General features: G+C 30.9%; 1 protein-coding gene across 1 annotated transcript in view; it reads left to right on the top strand.

Moving 5' to 3' along the window:
* Positions 1–17,021, top strand: part of LOC123665107 (homeobox protein BarH-like 1b) — a 72,517-nt gene extending 55,496 nt beyond the window's left edge. The window contains exon 2 of the mRNA XM_045599452.1: positions 16,630–17,021. Within this exon, the coding sequence (XP_045455408.1) occupies positions 16,630–17,021 (392 nt within the window). The remainder of the gene's footprint in view (positions 1–16,629) is intronic.
* The last annotated feature ends 4,308 nt before the right edge of the window (positions 17,022–21,329 follow it).

Genomic DNA, 21,329 nt, shown 5'->3' with positions numbered 1-21,329 from the left:
TACGCAGATCTTGTACTGATTAGCTCTACATACCTATTGCGATAAGATGTATTGTTTTTTCCTTTTAGCTTTTATCGTATCGTTTCATGGTATTTTGTGCTGTGATCTAATATTTACCGAGGCTAAGTGTTTATTAATTACTTTAATATTTAAATGAGCGCTCATTGCGTGAACTTTTAAAGTTCAACTCATATTCATTACTATAAAAAAATCTCTCTAAAGTAAGTACTGAGATACTATAAAAAAAAACTAATTAATTATTATATGAAATCTACTTTTTGCATTTTAAAACCGAATACATTATCTGTGTAGATATAAAGATAGTTGGCAGGACTTTAGCAATCAAAATGACAGCGCGTTTATAATCTTTGACAATTAACTAGCTGTCACTCGCACCAGCGCGTTGACAAATGAGAGCGGGAAAGACATATTTTTCAAAGCGCTAGGTCTGCATCGTTCTGAAACGTTATTACTTTATTGGACTGAAATTTCTTTCATCTGGTGATAATTTAAGTTACATTTTCTTTTTATATATAAAATAAAATTATGACATACGAACACACAGAACCACATTGTCTTCTGATAAAAAAATAAAAATTGGACTCCATTGATAATCGTTGATGATGACTTTTTTTTATTTTCGATATTTGAAAAGCTCTACATGACTACCAATAAGTATATCGTACAATGCTTTGATTTTGTTTAAATTATAGATCTAAAACCGTAACGTATAGTAAAGGATAGCGTCACAAATGCGATAAAAAATAATAAATTCTTATGTTGCGCTCAATTTTCAAATACCAACCTGTGAGCTTCAGCTTGAAATGCGCCCTGCCGGGATTCAAATCGATTAAACTGAATCGGTATTATAATCTAGCAATCGTACAATACATTACATTTATATGTAAAAACGATTTGTAACGTAGGTATTTGTGCATCAATGCGAACAAAACTATTTGATTATGTAGACTATTTATATACATATTTAATTTACCTTATTAATAATTTATTAAATATAAACATTACTAACGAAAATTATAAAATAATTTCCATAGAAAAAAAAATAGGGAAAAGTTTGCTTGTTCTTATCATAAAGAAGTATGAAATTTTAAAACTAACAACAGTGTTATATCAATCTTAATAGAAAATAAATTTACAAAAATCAAATCAGAAACAACGATACGAGCTTGTTACAACAGACACAGTAATATTATAACAATATAACAACGAGCGACAAAAAATTGAATCGATATGTACTCACCGATAAACGAGTTCTCGGAACAGACTATAAACAGAAGCACGCGCAGTTAATAGCTCAGGTGGACAATAAGTACGTTTTTATCTGTCGCATCGCAAGGTGGACACTTGGAAGCAAAAAAGGCGTAACAATTGTACCGACAGACGGATAACTTTGATACCAATTCATCGTTATACTAGAATGTCTGTCGATTTTCTTTTTATTACAAAATATAGTTATTTATTGTATCAATACATAATTATGAGGAGTGAAATTATTTTTTTTATGACAATCAAATAAGGATCCAATTCCTATTTAGAAAAACTTTTCTGGTGATATAAACCCAATTTATTGTGAAAAGTCAAGCTGCTGTAGGTACATCATATTATGATTGCAACAGTTATTGCAAACGCCTATCAATCAAAAAACTAGCAAATAAAACGCAATTAATCGCACTATTATCGTCTTCTACAAGATATATCTTTGGAATTGTTTTATCTTGAACATTTTGATAGAATAGCTATTGTTATTGAGATATCGTGTTTAATTGAGTGGATCTGGAATTCTCAGCTAGTTTATTTGCAGTTTCATTAACAGTTCCATGTTACAATATTAATACGTGTGTGATCACAATTAGACAAATTGCGATATTGTCTGCTTTGAGTAATAGTTGTGTTGACATGAAACAAGTAAGCAACAATGTTATATGACAGTCGTTGACTCATTATTTACGATTATATACAGATAACCAGCAAATTACAAGTATCACGTAATATCAGTATGCCGAGTGCAAGGCTGCAGTTGCAACGTTTCAAGCTGTTAAATAGATATGTAAGTAAATATACAGGTATTTATTTGTATCTAAGAATACATTAAAAAATCTACTATCCAAATAAAATAAAAACCCACTATTTTTATTTAAACAAAAAGTCAACAAATAGAAGTATAGAGCATGAATGCGTTGCAAGTGCTAAATTGAATCAGTTGAGTGTCTTTCAAACTAGTCCCCTACGTGACAGTTATGACACTGGGCGTGCCTAGCGCCCTCTTCATTTGTCGAGCCATTTGTTCGCTGGAATGCGGTGTCATCAGTGGCGAACGGAGCGTGAAATGGAAAACGCCCCACTGGTGACAACCCCCTTCTCCCAACCCCCTCGATTGCTAACGAAAATTGTTCAAGTTTAGACTTGAATTCTATGATATGTTTAAATGGGCAAGTCGATTTACTAGTAATAAGATTTTTAAAGGGCATTTTGTGTTTGGAAGTACTCTTATACGAACCTGAAATCTATCTATATTTAAAACTATTGATTATAATCAATTTTTTAAGAAATACGCATAATAAATAAGTACCCATACTAACCCACACAACAACCGCTCTGGTGTAGTGGTGCAAGTGGTCGCCTAAAACACGGACGGTTTGCGGGTTCGAATCCCGCTAGGGATGGATATTTGTAAATACAAATATCTATAAATATTCCTTTTCGGTTTGGATGATATCTTTATGGGTTACCCCACCGTGCTTCTTGGTGAGTACGTTAAGCCGTCGGTCCCGTTTGTTATCATAAATACCTGATAGCGATCGTTAGTTATTATAATAGCGAACATATCCGCCAACCCGCAGTGGAGCAGCGTCGTTGATTAAACTCCAATCCTTCTCCTACGTGGAGAAAGAGACCTATGCCCAGCAGTGGGACAGACTGAATGCATACACTTACATTAATCAAATCATAATTTTGATTTTCTTTACAAAGAATAATTTCTACCAGCTCATTCGTTCTACAAGTGATAAATTAATCTCTTAAAAGCAATTATTTAAGTTGACAATCTTACTACAAAAATTTTAACTGAAAGTCAAGCTTATATTCTGTATTAACTGAGGCTACCAATACAAGTACTGTCACTCCTTTAAATAGTCACCCTAAACTGAGTTGCTGTTTACTAAGTAAACGTTAAACATCAAGCCGAATAAACGGTTTTTTTAATTAATTAAAAGCGTTACACATTAACTGAGATAGCGTGAGTAAATTATAGTTTATCTAATAGTAACTAGTAACTACCTATAATTCTTAAGAAATAAATCAAAATATAATTTATTGACTTTTAATATAAGACTGGAAAAAAATATCATGATGATAATAAAACAGTTTAAGGAAAATATTACTTAATGTAAATTTGATATTTTTTTTTTTCATCAAGCAACACTGTTTAATTCCGATATTTCAATTTAATTATTTATCGAGTGATTTATAACCGATTCGTGTGAATGCTGACAAATCGTCGCTCCGGGATAGCGGGTAATCTCTGAGCTCAGTCCCCACACTACAGTGTAGTCGGAGACGCAATAAATCGCGTCACGGGAATAAATCTGAATCGACGCTGACGTTTTGATTGTTGGCAACACCGCACCGATTGTTTCCCACTGTTTTTCCTAAAACGATAGTTAATGGCGGAAATTATTCGCTGTCTTTTACTGTGTATGTTGACAAGTATTTCTTTGAATATGCATCTAAAATTTAGTATCATAATTAAATAAAACAACATTTTGAATACAAATAGCAATGTAATATTTTATTACTATTTTAAGTGAGAAAGATCTCCTTACAATCCGATTAGAAAATACATTTTAAAATAGTTTTTTCACCTAGTAAAGTTTTAATACCGGAAACCCCCTTATTTTTAACCGACTTAAAAAAAGATTTAGCTGATTCTTTTTTTTTTTTTTTTTGTTAGAAAGCAGATATTCTAAGGGTGGTACTATGATAAGGAAACCAGGATCTGATGATAGCATCCCGTAGAAATCGAGGGGAACCTTCGAAAATAGTAGTGACGACTAGTGCGTTTGTTAATTATTTTTTTTTTCGTCTACTTATGTTATATTACTTGTCGATGTAATTTAATTCGGTTTTTTTCGTTTGCTAGCAAACACAATTATATAAGACATGAATTAAAATTTCTCTGACCAGCATCTTGGTAAGCTTTTATAGTGATAAACATATTGCCGCAGCAACATTACTTCAAATAAAAGCATATGAAAAATAAGGGGTGCTCACCCTAAGTTAAATTTGCAACCTATTTGCTAAGATCCGTGTTTTATGTCCACTTAACATCCTCAGACAAAATAAAATAACAAAAAATAGTACTGTTGCAACATATAACTAAAGAAAATAGAAAAAAAGACAAAATATGACAAGACCACACAACGATGCGTACAAAGAAGATGTAATCTCGACGGGAGACCACACTTCCACTACACACTCCTTTAAATCAATCAACAAAACATTTGCAAATACTTTAAACTGTAGTTCTTTGTCAAAATTTTGCAGTTTTTGATAAAATAATAAGAAAAGTAATAAAACAACTTATGTATGAGTGTTAGCTTGTCTGGAATCTGTGTATCTTTTTCTTAAAAAGTTGTAATTGACTTTTTTTACTATGCTTATATGGTTTTGTACTACATAAATATCAAACTAAAGCTATTCTTAAAAGAAAACTTTTTGAATTACTATTTTCCGAAAAAAGTGTTTAACGGTCAAATTATTTAAAAAAATAGTAATTTCGATTTATTATGTAATATATATAATTGTATAATGTATATATAGTACGCATCACACCTTAAAAATGTCCTCTTGTAGTTCTATCTATTTTTAGTTCAAGACATTATTTTATCTGTTGCTTTAAGCTTTCCGTAACTTCTTAATATCCAACAATTGTCAAATTTGTATTGAGCTGTCATTTGCAACAATTTAAATCTTTTAACAGCAAAGAATATTATAAACCTTAACACAAGCATATAAAATTTAAAATCCTATTTTACATTCTAAGGTATAAATATATTTTTGGTGTTGTCAATATATCTGTCATGGAGGAGTTTTGTTTTCAAGTGTGACAACACGTGGTATTACGTCGGGACCACACATATGCGATTGTTATTAGCCGATGAAGTATTTGTTATAGTTTTAAACGTTTACGTAATTGCCTCGTAAACGTATTAAGAGATATTACGGTTTGACGTGCTTTTAAAATATATTTAGATGTGATAAAATGCTTAGTAAACAATAATTAGTTACATTTTATAAATATTATTTTTACATACGAAAGTTATTTTAAAAAAATGTTTTTTTGCCATATCAATACAATTGTGGTGGCAATTAGGTCTTGTTATTATTTATCGATTAAATAAAAATCATATATAAATCCACTATCTTTTATTCTTCAGTAAGTTAAGAAATTACAGAATGACAATTAAATTAAATAATTCTAGTGACATGTCAAATTTCTTCTTCCATATAAAATAATTATATAAATCAACATGAAGGTTTTAATTTAAAGATTGTATATAAAAATAAAGTTTGTGTGTACGCCACACAATCATACAAACAACAAAAAGGTTGAATGTAATATATTATTGACTATAATATACATTAAAGTTTTTATGAGTAGGTACTACTACTTACATTAGGAAAACTAAAAAAAAAGATAGAGAGAAAAGTATTATTTATCTCACTTAAGCCTTTTTAGTAATTTCCATCTGTTACAGAGAGTATATTTTATTAAATATATTATTAAACTATTAATTTACAAACATATATAAAACTCTGTATTTAAAAAAAAAACTAAGTAGGTACAACATTTTTTCCAAACGTAATACTTAATTACTCCATAGAACCAAAACGACACCATTTAAAGCTCATCTCTCATTCCCGCTATAAATATCCACCCTCACGCTCATATGTCTCTATTCCGACTAATAACAATTTAAGCTATTATGTGACAAACCGACAAAAGGAAGTGTTTTCGGCACATTTCGTGGACTCCCCCGAGAGAAGCCACATTATTGCCCTCGAGTGATTTAGTACCGCTACCAATCTTATTAGATTACCAGATAACACGATTTCGTAAGAGATTCTCGGATTGACGTGTTAAGATTTTTATATTTTACTATCAAACTTCGTACCGCCATATTTTTGTTGTTAAATTTTCCTTCATTAAAACTTTTCCTGGCAATTACTAATTTTAAATAAAAGGTCTAGGTATTTAAATTGGTAAGGCCTTTCGGAAGCTACGCGCGTACAAACATTTCGCCGGTTTATTTTTATTATAAGCTAATTTTTTCATTATAATAAGTTTACGTGCCATGTTTGACATAATTACTTATTGTCTAAAACGTGTTAGAGCAAGCATTATAATTTTGCCCTTTTTTATTTGATTATAGTGGAACCTCTGAGTTGTTTTTTTTTTTTAGTGGCTCTTCCAATTATCTGCACATATTTTTATTCATTAAATTTCGATTTTCAGACAGACCAAATTACTTTTACATCAATAATATTAGCGAACTTTAAGTTTTCTGATGGGTTGCAAAGCTTGATCATAATCCTTGTGAACTTTTATGATATAACCAACCAAGTAAAATTAATCAATATTACATCTAAAACCTATGAGGTACCAATTACTATCTATCTAGACTTTTAAGATTGACTGTTGTGTTTTTCAAAAAAAAAATCACTTTAATTGTAAACTGAAATTATTTTCAGTACTTTGTATGATATACGTAAATAAAGTTTTTAAATGTGTGCGTGTAAAGTAATGACTTAAGATCAACAAACAAGTCATATTTTTCCATTTTTTTAACTCGTTTCGTGAAAAAAAAAGTAAATGTTGCCGAAACCTGCCTGAATTTGATAACATTTAATGATTGAATGTATGTAAATATTTATGAATTTAATACGTTATTAATTTCTATATAGACGTGTAAGGTAATCGAGTCACCATCACATTTCTACTAAACCAATATCACGAATATTATAAAGAGGAAAACTTTGCTTTTTATTTGTTCGTAATGGATAAATAAAAAATACTACTGGACTGATAAACTATTACTACTATTATAATTACATTACTATTATTATTATTACACCAATATAATACCTACTATGTTATCAATGAGTAGCACAGTCATCATCCTGTTTAATATATTAAACGGGAAAAGACTGAACAAGTAAAAATCACGCAATCCACGCAAGCGAAGCTGAGAGCGGACAACTAGTATAGGTAACATAAAATATTTAAACAGCAAACACTTGACGTCTCGTTTGCCCATGTTTAGACGCACGAGACGTTTAACAATAAAAATGAGACATAAAAAAAAGATAGCTCAAGTGGCAACTTAAAGGGGCTCAAATGGTTTGTTTTGACTACTTCGGTTTGAAGAGGTGGTAAAAAATTATCTCTTTCAATGAAACTTCAAAGTATCCGAACTAGAGCACTCGCTTGACTAAACTTTCAAGTATCAAGACATATTGATACGCGTGTCTTAAATTAATTTTTATTTTAGATTTTGCTATTAAGCATTATCAATTATTTATGAACAAATATTGTGTGTATGTGCTTCCAAGCACATTATTAGTAAAAATGAATTCGTTTTAACATTTGTACAAGACTTATCGCACGGTTACTCTTGTGGTGGTTGTCTTTTTATTATGGTAGGTCTTAGATAGTAACCCATGTGCAAGTTATAGGCCAATTTATGCTTATTTATTTATGACCAATCTGGCCAATAGCCAGTCAAGCCAGCCCGAAATAAATCCAGAGATTAACAAATTCAAATAAAAAGCTTTATAAATTTACAGATGTAGAATTATACTTTACAATGTATATGTGTCCGTGTGCTATTATTTCATAAATATCATAATATATATACTTATCAATAATTACCTATCCCCCTAAGCAGAATATAACATCATAAAATAAACAGAAATAGCTTCTCTTTAATTACATAAATAAAATAAATAGTTCATCCTACGAGAAGTATCGGCGCGCAACCTATCATTACAATTTACATCTGAAACAAGCGTAAACGGCTAGATGAGAACTATTCATTAGCATGACTAGAAGTAGACACTCCAGACATCACTAAACGCAAGCTTTGCTAAAGACGTGTAAACACTGGGCATTTTTAGAAACGCTACGTACTACAGGTACACTAAAACGCCTTGCTTGTTCCTTCATCAAAATATTTAGGCGTTAACTGACTGTTAAAATTGATTTGACTAGGACAAAACTGTGTAGTGGAGTAGTGTCTTTTTTGTCAGTATTGGTTATCCACAAATCATGGATTCGGTATTACGCTATTTACAAATCTCTAAATATTCTACAATTAGTCTTTTCTTTTAGAAGATTCGGGGTCCAGAACTTTATATGACAAAGTATGTTTATTATTAATGATTATTTTAGAGCTTTAACAGCTTATTCTATATATTTATAATTCATAATACATATTGTAAACAAACATACACATGCAATACATAATATAATTAGGTACATTATGTAATTATTTATTTCTTATCTCAGTCTCTACCAATCACAGAAACAGTAGTAAATATTAGACGTAATACTAATGTTCAGCATCGCTAGACTATACACATTCTGAAGCTCACAGTCCATACGCGGCTTAACGATAAACATCGATAGTTACTCTGTCACGGCCTCTGCACTAACTACCGCGGTACTCCACGCGTGAAACCTTTTTGTACAACGCATTCTTTATTTGAAATATTTTAAAATATGCCGCAAACGCTTCAGTTTCGAATTTCGAGTGGATTCTGGAACGCGTTATGTTCCATTAGTAAGCGCCTTTAATTTATGTCCATATTTTGTGTTTTGAAATTTGGCGCCTACTTTTTTAATACCGCGTTATAGTCTAAAATTCACGATGCTAAAATTCATAAAGCTTTATTCCTTAATTTATTAATTTATATATGATTTAATCAATTTAAAAATTTATAATAGTAAAATAAATTAAAGTTATGTTCATTGAATTACAACAATGAAGTCTGAGATATTAACAAATACATAATTTATACTGCAAATATCAGTAAATAATTAGTACTTAATAACGCTAATCGATAACAAATATGTAATAACCCCCAAAATTACTTGAAAAAGGGTAGTGCAACCAAACTGACAAAACTTTTTTTACCTCAGAAATCAGTGAAAAAAAAATCGAAATATAACTGGCCGGTAAATCGAATTCCCAAACGTCCGTAGCGGTTACCGGAATAAAAAAAATAAACCGCACTGGAGTAATTCACAAATCGATAACGTTATAAAAACAATCTTAGATCGCGGTCAACGGGGCGTAAAACCAGAAGGCACTTGGGAGCTAGGAACACCCGTGTGAATCTGTCGTGAGAATGTGGTTTACCTAAGCCGTTTACATTATTTCGGCATCTAAAGCTCCGTTACGCACCACTTTTGTATAATTACGTTGAAGAAAACAACTTACGTGTACTTCCCTTAATATACTCGTATGTACTTGTTTGATTCCACCATGACCTTTATATATAATTTATTGTGTTTGTTCGCAAACGAAAAAAACTGACTTCAATTCACATCGAAGTAATACAACGTATGGACTACATGACAAGCACCAGCTTTCGATTACGGAAATAATTATCAAAATCAGTACCTATATCTAGCAAAAAGTTATTAAGTAACACACATAAAAAATGCAGTCAAATTGGGAACCTCCTCCTTTATGAATTCAGTAAAAAATCCAAAAAGAAGTAGGTACCTACTTATGTTATTATAGTCTTATTCTATATTAACATTATAGATAGCTAACTATAGGAAATATTATAATATTATGATCTAATTAACCCGTTCATTAGACTTTCACTCTTAAATTTTATAACCTTAGAAATCTACTTAATTCTTTTTACCAATTTAAAAATATTTACCTACTTAAAAAAAGCATACGACTAAATTTAAAATATGTTCTTTAATTAGGAATAATTAGTTTTGAAAGTAAGTAAATATTGTATATCTTACTATGTAATATAATTAAGGAAATAACTATATAATTGTAAGTATAAATATATTATCTGACGGACACAGGTATACCTATACCATACCCAAAATTAAGACTTTATCTAAGCTAAATTTGTCTTGACAATAAAAAACACAAAACGTCATCCAATTTGGTGCAATCATTCGGAAATTATGCTCACACTGTTACATTCATTTTTCTTTATGTGCATAATTACGTAAAACTTAATCCATTTTTTCCGGTGACATATTTAATATTAGGTACAATAGCAATCTAAACTTCAGCACGTCACCTAAAAAAAACTTATTTAACCGGATACTTATCCCTAATTAAGAAGCAAAAACAGAAACAGAGTCACGGGCCATTACAACGCGTTCGGCTGTCGAGAGTCGAGACAAACGAAATCGGGCGTGCCGGTAAACCAGCCGTTCAACTGCAACGCCGTTTGAGACTGTTTTGATAAAGCCGCTTGATAGACTTTTATCACTGAAAAGTATTACAGAAAACGATTATGTTTAACTAATTTTATATTTCAAGGTGACTGATGTTTCGAAAGCATCAAAAGAATCGTGATATATTTTAGTCATATGAATAATATGTAAATCTTTCCTTACTTTTGTAGTTATACTTCTTTTGACGCGGGCGAAAAATTATGAGGGTAAATGTTTACGATACGTGCCGCACACCGTCGCAAAAAAATCCGAAACCCTGAAGTTAGCTAGTCAACGAAGAATTTAGGAACGTGAAGTTAGCTAGCCAATGAAATATAACTTCTTACGTGCGTACATAAGCACACACACACTTTTTTTAAACTTTAACTACATATATCTGTATAAATACTATAAGAGTAATACATAACTTAATTGGCTAGAGCGCCGACACGGTCAGTCGGAGACGCGGGTTCGAACCCCGCTGGAGCGGTCAATTTTTGATATGATATTCAAAATGTTTAGAATTCCTAATGTGTGGGTAACACAAAAATAAAATCGTACATACTATAAGAGCGTCATTTTGAGAGGAGTGACGGATATAAGTATTCTCGTTAAAACTGAAACTGATGAATGATGATGGCTTTGAAATACACAGGCCGAGGACGTGCAGCAGCGTCTTAGGTGCGACAAGGCCGGCCCTGCGGTCACCAACCCGCCTGCCCAACTTCCCAACAACAAATTTTTGGCGCGAACTTGTGGAGACCAGCAGGGGACTGTATTAGGCTGAAGTTTTATGTCGAAAAAATTGGATTTTTAATTTTTTTATATATCGCTTCTTTCCGATTTCGAACATAGCATTGGATTTCACATTTTTTTAACTATAAATGATTCATTTGTTTATTTATTTAAATATTTAATATTATTTGTACAAGTATCAGAAACACTGCAACATTGTTTATATTAAAATTACTACGTTACAACGTATAGAAAGAGTTCAAACGTCATGGGCTTCTGAACGCGATGCTGATTTATAAAAAATACGTACAAAAAACGCTGTTATGAATAATAACTAAGGAATTACAGTCATTAATATCACCGCAGTTATTCATATGCAGTCGTGAACTTTTTGTACCGATCTCGGCTGTGTTATTACGACTACTTACAATATTACGATTAAACAACTGATATTTTAAGACCGTAATCACGCCTGATCCATCAAAGATTGTTTTTATTGTTTAAAACCAGCGTTTCGCGGCTTTGTTACGAGATTGACTACAACTAAGTATGTTTTTATAAAGTATACATAATTAGTTTAAAAACTTAAATAAAAGAGTGTGGGTGATTATATTTCTTGTATGTTGTAATACCAAAGCCGTCAAAGAGAGAAGGTAAGCTAAAGAGTTTGTTTGCAAATGTGCTTATCTCTGAAGCTATCAACTGGATTTTTTTAATTGCATAAGACATCCTATCGATGGAAACGGGAATAGGCCATAAAACAACATGTTATAACTCATGGGAACAATCTTAGAAATGTCGAAATAATGCAGGAATTACTGTGCTGAATAATTATTACTAATGCTTTATTAAGTTTAAAGTAATTAAAACTGTTTAATTTGTGTTTTAGATTCATATTTTTATAATAATTAAATCAATATTTCTATCACGTGTTCTCCATTTCAGTGTAAATTATTGTATCATACCAATCAGCAAATTTTCATTAAAATCTATTTCGAAATTGATAAAAAGCGTTTAATTCCAAAATTAACGCCCGCGTCTTTTTAACTTACAGTAAAAACCAATGATTCACACGTAAGTTCTGTTTCGCCACGCTTTTTTTTTAAATTACTAAGAAGGTGCCTTAAAGTCTCTTAAAATAGCTTTTTCTTCGACAGCAGGATATTCAATTTTATCTCGTTAAGGTAATAATGCATTGTACGTTATCAATCGTAACTAACATGCGTGATTGAGATGCGTCAGACAATTTTTTATGTTTTTTTTTATTGATTTTACCGGTAGCAGTTTAGATTGATTTTTTTGTTGCCATTTAAATTATACTTAAATAGATTGGTTGATGTCTTTTTGGTATCACAAATTATATTATCTAACCTTATAAATAATACCTACAGAAAACAAAGAGTATTAATTAAAAAAAAATTAATATTAGTGCGAATGATACCTTACGTTACAAATTTCATATTGACTTCCTCGTCATAGTTTTTAGTATTTTTATTTATCGTGTAATGCATTGTACGTTATCAATCGTAACTAACATGCGTGATTGAGATGCGTCAGACAATTTTTTATGTTTTTTTTATTGATTTTACCGGTAGCAGTTTAGATTGATTTTTTTGTTGCCATTTAAATTATACTTAAATAGATTGGTTGATGTCTTTTTGGTATCACAAATTATATTATCTAACCTTATAAATAATACCTACAGAAAACAAAGAGTATTAATTAAAAAAAAATCAATATTAGTGCGAATGATACCTTACGTTACAAATTTCATATTGACTTCCTCGTCATAGTTTTTAGTATTTTTATTTATCGTGTCAAGAAATAAATTTCGGCCCATTCTGACAGACCATTAACTAATAGACCAGTGCTTTTAGCTTTTAAAAATGGTAAAAAGTGAAAAAAAAATAATATTCTCAGAAAATGCAAAGAAATAACAGTTAGTAAGGCCCAGACCCTCCTAGCCTCTTCCCCACTTCTCTATAAAATAGCTTTTGATGATAATAGCTTTTTGATATTATTTTTGGTTTCGAAAGCTAAAAGCACTGGTCTATAATTGTACCATACCGTCTTGACCTTTTATCATCGTGTCACTGTCAGTATGACTATTCGTTACCAATTCAAAAAAGTGGTCAACATTCACATACAAGCGTCTCAAAACAACATGTACCTTCAATTGCCAACAGACGTGCGTATCGATCGAACCCAGGAAGGCCATTGAGTCATCGACAAAACATTACTCAGTAACGAGATTTCAAATTAACATCGATTGCTGTTCTAATTCTGTTCCATTTACACCACCTTCCTTTTAATTCATCAATGTATATTATATTATGGAAACTATCGTAATTGAGGATCTCATAAAGTACAGCTAACCTCTTAATAGTTCAAGCTATAATGATCATTAACTTGATTAAACTAAGGATTATAATAGCGTGTTTATAATAACATGATGAGGAGTTCTGGACAGACTGTTTCACACAAGCGTAGTACGTGATGTTATTGTGGAATTAATTAAGTACGACGATCGTGACAAGTTAAAAAGAGGACGTTGAAGGGAAATCAATAATGTGATCATGACGGCCGAGCGAAATCGAGAATGTCTGGCATTTAAGTCGACCACAAGCACAGGGCTCTTTTGTGTTTTATTATCTACATGTAACATTATTATCCGATCAAGATAAAGAAAATGTTAAAAGGCTTATGTCAGGTTTTTATGGATTAGGCAATTAATTTGTAGGTAACAGCCTGAAAAGGTCCCGCAACTGGCAAAAACTCTGCAAAATTAATGAGAAGACTAAGAGCTTAATTCGCTGAGTTGCTCCACAGTGGATAACTTTCGAAAGATCGAATTTCCTTGTAAATATTTTCCCCTACAATAATTAAGATCATTTTTAAAGACTACCACATAAAAACTCAGTGCGCTAGCCTAGATTTAAAACAGTGACTATCTGGTATCGATTCACGTATGTATTTCATTTTCTGATCTGTAAATTCTTGTAGGACAACCTTTTTTATATTATAAAGGTGATGATGATACGCCAATTTCGTAGATGATGGAGACCGGGAACATTGCCAGTGCATTTGGCCATCCCTTCCCAGCAGCTCTGTCTACCTCACTTACCTCAGAACACAACACTAATTGTGAGCAGTATTATTTAGCTGTGATCACACGTAAGGTTCCCTGGTCGGACTACTCGTAATTTTGAGGTTAATAAGATGCTTTCTGTTGTACCTCAATAAATACTAAGTGTAATGTGTAAATTTTTTAAAACTTAAAACATTAAAATGTTTAAATATTTAACTTCGATTATAGTCATTCTATACATACAAAATATATTTTTATAAATTTATTTTGTTATGTTATTTCAAAATATTATCAAAAAGGTTATTTCGATAATTACAGCATTAGATGACTCCAAATACGAGAATCACATCAAGTGCGATCAAATGTTGGCAATATACCATGACTGATTTGGTATTTCTGGATCCGTATTAAACTCAATCTCCACCAAATGCTATACTAAAAAAGCTATGCTACCATTAAAAAGTCGTAACGACATATTTCAAAAGATTCCTAATTTTTTATAACGCATCCAAAATGCAACAATAAACAAATACTAAAAGCTATTAACGTCGTAAATATTTGTATAACTGGCACTTCGTTAAATACTAAACGAAGAAATTTCACATGCCTACATACTGATCATATTATTCATACATTCATACATTCAGAGATATGACTTTTGTACATTAGTTTTACCGTCCGAGTAACTAATAAGATATAATAAAAGTATCCATTAATATTCTCTAAATTTTTCTAACATACACAACACGAGCTTAAGGAGGCCTATATCCATCAGTGGACTGCGATAGGCTGAACTGAACTGACTGACAATAACACATAAATGGCACTTTCGTCTTTGCATATACATAGCTTGAAATATCCTTATATAAGCTTTTCCTGGTAGCCAATCCTAACGATGTCTTTTGACTTTTTTTTTATTACTTTAGGTGTTTTATTCAGTCCTAATTGAGGTTCGGATTCGCTAAGGATGCGATTAGGTCGTGATTAATAAAGCCGCTCTACCGACTGCTAAGTTAGATTACAAATAAATTGTTCCCTTTATTTCGAAGTTTCTTGAATTGGTTGTGATGACGATGAATGGAATTGCTGGTAATTAACGATTAAAATTAATGAGAAAATATATTGTGCTGCCATATGAGATAGTCATTATAGATTTTTTTTTCATAATTTTCAATGATTTATCTATATATAATATATTACGCTTGTTTTGTTTAAGTATTTGTAATAATTATTTATTATGTTATACAAAACAATGTACCTCTATACAAACTTACATCAAATAAAGAAACACTTAAAGTTGTTCCTAAGAATATTTAAAAATACAACAAAAGACTTTTAACAAAAACAGTCATACAAAATCTTGTATTTTGAAAAAAAAAGTGTGTGTCATAGGCAATTAGAGTTAACGACGACCATCTTGCACTGTAAGAGTTATTTTATTATTTTATTAATATCTGTGGTTCACCGCGCCTTAACAGATGAGTGATCTCACAATATAAGCACTCCATGGAGGTTTACAAATACACAACCTTTTACAATTTAATTGTTATTCTTATTTGGTTATATTTTTCCAAACGTAAATGCTGTGACTAATTATAATTTCATAGTTTTATTGTTGTTTTAAAGGATCGATAAAGAAAAACAAAAGCAACGCCATTAACATAAATATTAACAAGTTAATTACAAAAAAAAAAAACAATTACGAATAACACGATTTCTGAACAGCTAAATAACACAGATAACGCAGAAATAGTACAACGTTAACGGTTACTAAAATAACGCAAACGTTTTATGTATTTCGTTTCCGTTCATCCATTTCCATTTCCGTTTTTCATTTCAGTTCGAAGTTTTTCAATGAATACTAATACAAGTACAATAATTTAAATGAAATTATCCAACAATGTAACTGATTGCTTTCGTTTTTAAAAAGATTTTACGTGTAGCCCGTATATTATTGTATGCTCGTTAAAATGCAAGAGTCCTGGTTTTTTTTTATTATACGTTTTTACGACGGAAGAGTTACATTTTAGCGCTGCGGGCAGTTTATTGCAGTGCCATAGACTCGAATAATGTTTTAGTACCTGATAACGAGTCAAAATGTTGGTTCTTGTATACGACACAGCTACTTTCATATGTGATATACGCATAGAACCTACTCGACACTATCTATGTTTTATTACAGTTTTAATTAAGTTTCGTCATTCTAATAAAATAGGCCCATAATAAACTACTGATATGAACAGATGTCTACCTCCATAAGCCTTTATTTATAAAAAAAACATGAAGGTAAAATCAATCTCATTTGTTTCAGATGGTCAGTCAAACCACTTGAATCTCTTCAATTCAAGGCCACAGCCGAAGAAGAAACGAAAATCACGAACCGCCTTCACGAACCATCAGATATTCGAACTCGAAAAACGGTTCCTCTACCAGAAGTACCTATCACCGGCTGATAGAGACGAGATAGCCAGCTCTCTAGGACTCTCCAACGCCCAGGTAATTACCTGGTTCCAGAACAGACGAGCGAAGCTCAAACGTGATATGGAAGAGTTGAAAAAGGATGTCGAAAGTGCTAAAGTACTCTCTGCACATAAGAGTTTTCTAGAAAATGTTACTGATTTGGGTATTCTGAAGAAGAAGGCGATGAGTATAGGGGCAAGTGAGGAGGCCGCTACGAATCTCGTAGTGAACGCGTCTAAATGAAACGAGGCGGCGCGTGCTCTCGCGCCGGACGCCTACGAACGACGATTACTCGATTACTAATAGATAAAGACTTTATAATCGACAATCGAAAATGTGTGTCGTAAAGGACATTGTGACGTTAGATTTTTACCTTTAATAACCTAGTTAAACGTACTTCACTATTTAATAAAACAAATGTAAATAATCTAGATTGACTGTACAAACTGATGTGCTTCGTTCGAATAAATGTGATAGTTTATATTTAAGTACTTAATGTTTTATAGATATTATATTCCTAAATTATTTATTGTAGGTTGTATCGACTGGCATTTAGTAAATCACAATGTCTGTTTAATAATATATTATAATATATAAAAGGTTTTTGTTTTATGTTCAATGAATGTTATTAAAAGGTAGATAATGTGCAATATACAAAAATAGAATGTTGACTCTTGATTGCCAGTGAACACCTTGGTGTAAATATTACTTGATGATAGTTATCGATTAAATATAATAATTTTATTACGTAGTTGTTAGTAAATGTGAACAGATTTATAGAAAATAATATAATTTAAATTAGTTAGCTGGCATAACTACTTAGAATGCATACATGTACAATCTACTACCATTTTAATGGATATGTCTTTTTTCATAAGAATATTCAACGATGTATACAGCTGACACTCAGGTACAGATTCTAGCACGATTAAAATCTTAGGTTTATTATTAAACTTTTGAATTAAGAAAAAAAAAATAAAGAAAATATTATGGTAGAAGGATAAAAATGTCTAAAACAATTTACTGTTAAGATATTTTTAATCATTTTACTCTGCTTGTAATATACAAAATTATTTTATCTAGATATTAGATCTAACTAGATTTGTCGTCTTTATAAACTAATTACTTTTTGACTGAATAGAGCTTTTTACATATTATTTGAAACATACTTTTCTCAGTATTAACTATTTATACAGTGAGACACAATATACCTTTTGAAATTTACATTTTACACCTAAAAAAGTAAAATAAGGCTTTGAAACCAATTACTTCGTTGAATCGACATAAAACAATAAATATAATGCGTGCGATATAGGTATGTGTACTAATTGTTAAAACACGTTTTAAACTCATTTTTTAATACTTCACATAATATGATAGTCACGCAAACTTATATTTATTCGTATACAAGTAATTACATAACCCGTCACGATATATTGAAATCGTTACTTTTATTACAAATTTAAACATGAATACGCGATAATTTATTATAATGTAAATAAAAGAAAAGATATCGATAAACACACATAATCACACACTATATTATTATTACATACACACTGACTTTTCTTTGATTAGCGTGACGAAATGTAACAAAATTAAGATCTTTTATATGTTTTCAAAACACAAAAAAAAACATCAAATAGTTAATATCTATGCTATTTTCAATCTCAAAATTATTTATTGGGGGCAGAGCCTAGCTTTTGTGACTTACTGGGGTTACTGAAAGTGTGTCTTAGCGTGAGAAGGGGGAGGACTCCAAAACGGTTTGAAAAAAAATCATATTCTCTTATTAAATTTATTTTATACACAAATATTTTTATGAATTTTATCCGTTAAGATGTGGTAGGTTGAAAATTGTATATTATAAAAATGGTTTATTACATTAGTTATTTAAATGTTATACCTATAATGATTACCACGAGTAACAGAAAAAACACTTAATAATATTTCGTAATAATAACTTACGAAAAACCACGGGCTAACATGTAAATATTTATTATCTATGGACTGTGTTACCATTTTAAAAAATTAAAAAAATATATTTTATAGCAATTTAAAATGGTAAGACTGTTTGTTATTATCTTGTTCCTATTATAGTTACTTAAAATAAAGTAACCTACAATAGCAGCACCGTACGTGTGCTTTTGCAATGTGAATTAATTATGTACTTTATGTAAATAAATAATAAATTTATGTGTTCTAAAATATTTGTTTTTTTTAAGGAATCAAATAAAAATACACTCATGAATAAGGTGTTTACAAAATGGCCACTACAAAGCAAAAAAAATAATTTACCTATCGCTCCTTTTTTATAAACGTTATAGTTACCTTCTATTTTTTAAATAGGGAAGTTCGTTCTCACCTTTTTTCCTAACAAATTGAATATTTACTGATTGAAGAAGATGATAAATCGTTTCAAAGGCTCAGCCGAAAAACAAAGCATTAATCTAACTAGGCGAAAAATGAGTCTCCTGATTCACGAAGTATTTTTCATTTCCACATAATAGCAATTGCTACTTGAAAATAACCTAGAAAGTCAAACAGCAACTGTATTCTACGTAGTATTGTACGTAGAATTGAAAAATGTTAGTAGCTGATGCTTAATTAGGTAATAGCTTAGGATCATAAGTATCATTGCAATTGGTGCATTTTTGATAAAAGATAGACAGTTGTAATACCTACCTAAAACACAAAAAAAATATTTTCATCATCATGTCAGCGTTCAAGAAGCAGCATTTTCTTTATAATGAAACAACTTTTACAGATTTTATCGCGGTTTATTAAGTATTTTAGGTAGTTTCGGATACTGACAAAAACTGAAATTTTACTTTAATAAGTAATGAAACAGAAGAGTTTCAAGAAAAATAACCTAAAATTATTGCTTTTTGAACTAACGTCGTTAAAGGTTTTAAATTTTAAGTAGGTATATTTTCAAATCAACTGACTATTGGACTAGGTGAAAGAAACTACATCAGACACTAACTAACGTAAACTACATAGTTACGTTTTTTTTTTAAACTTTGACAGAGAATATTAAAAATAATTAATAATAGTACCTAATATACACAGCCTCAACGCATAACTTTTAAGATGGTCACAGCTGTTCACAATAATTGCCACACATAAAGTATGTATATTTAAAATCAAAAAGAGTACCTACTAAACTAACAAAACCAAACAATGTAAATATTCTGTTTAACGCTAAAATACATAAAAAGGTAAAAACAAAAAAAAACCTCCTTGAAACAATAGATATATTAAATTTGCTCTCGAAACAAAAGATCAAAAAAGGATCTCGTATCTACGGCATGTTCATTTACCACAACGAGTAATGATCGCCATTATGTATAGTGTATATGACAACAATCGGGACCGACAGTTTTACGTGCCCTCCGAGGCAACGTAGGGAGGCGCACAAGAATAGATGCCGACTATACTCAGACCAGAAACAAATATTTGAACAAATACAAATATCTGCTCCGAGCGGGAGTCGAACCAGCGAACGCCGCCATTTTAGGTAACTACACCAACCATAATAACCTAAGATCCGAACTAGACACGACCTTCACCCATCTGATTAAATAGATTTTTTTCCAGCCAACCGGGGTCGCGTTTTTTTTTAAATATTATATATATATATACACAATAAACACACGGTCGTCTGTTCCTAAAGTAAGCAACTTAATGCTTGTGTTATAGGTAACAGCCGACTGGTATAGCTACATTTTTTTTTTCGATAAACATACTTATAAATAATACATATATAAATATATAAATAAATATTTATATTACACCCAGACTCGGGGTGGGAATCGAACCCACAACTCTCGGAGCAGAAAGCAGGGTCACTACAAACTGCGCCAATGGGCTAGTCAATATTCTAAAGTAGATATAAAATAATTTTAATTTATTAAACAGACGGATGAAGAACATTGTTAGTTCGAATCTCCTGCTACTTGGTACACTAACTGTTGAAACTTGTCTAACACAAATAATCATTTTTACATTCGTCATTCTTAATCTGTGTAGACTGATTTTATAAAATTTCGCTTAGCGATTTATCAACGTTATACCTTCTTTGTTATGTGCCCATCACTATACAAGGAAAATGTTGTTTGCGTGATTATTCGCAATACTCATAAAGTCACAAATGAGTGTCAGTCATAGGTTTTCGTCGAAAAGGTAGGAGGTTTTTGTCGTGTATAGTCATAGTCAATTATTATAAATCATCATTTAAAAATATGTGAGTTTTCGTCTCATTCGTAATCACTTCAAAGAGATTAATTTAATAAAAATATATAGTCTAAGATCTGAATTAGATGTGATCTTCACCTATCTGCTTAATGGATAGAATAATTACATTCCTTACAAATACGATGACATAAAGTTGCCAGCTAAACGCCTGGTTTGAATGGCGGCTGCTAAATATAATATAGCCTGGCCAGGAATTATTATTCAACCCTTTCACGATTATTTTTCTAATATACTAAAATAAATATAAAATATAATTTTTATTCATTACGAAGATGACCATTAACATGATGATAA

The sequence above is a fragment of the Melitaea cinxia genome, chromosome 23, assembly GCF_905220565.1.
Source record: "Melitaea cinxia chromosome 23, ilMelCinx1.1, whole genome shotgun sequence".
Lineage (NCBI taxonomy): Eukaryota > Metazoa > Arthropoda > Insecta > Lepidoptera > Nymphalidae > Melitaea > Melitaea cinxia.
Note: the sequence above shows the minus strand (reverse complement) of the source record. Positions and strands in the feature narration are given on the sequence as shown.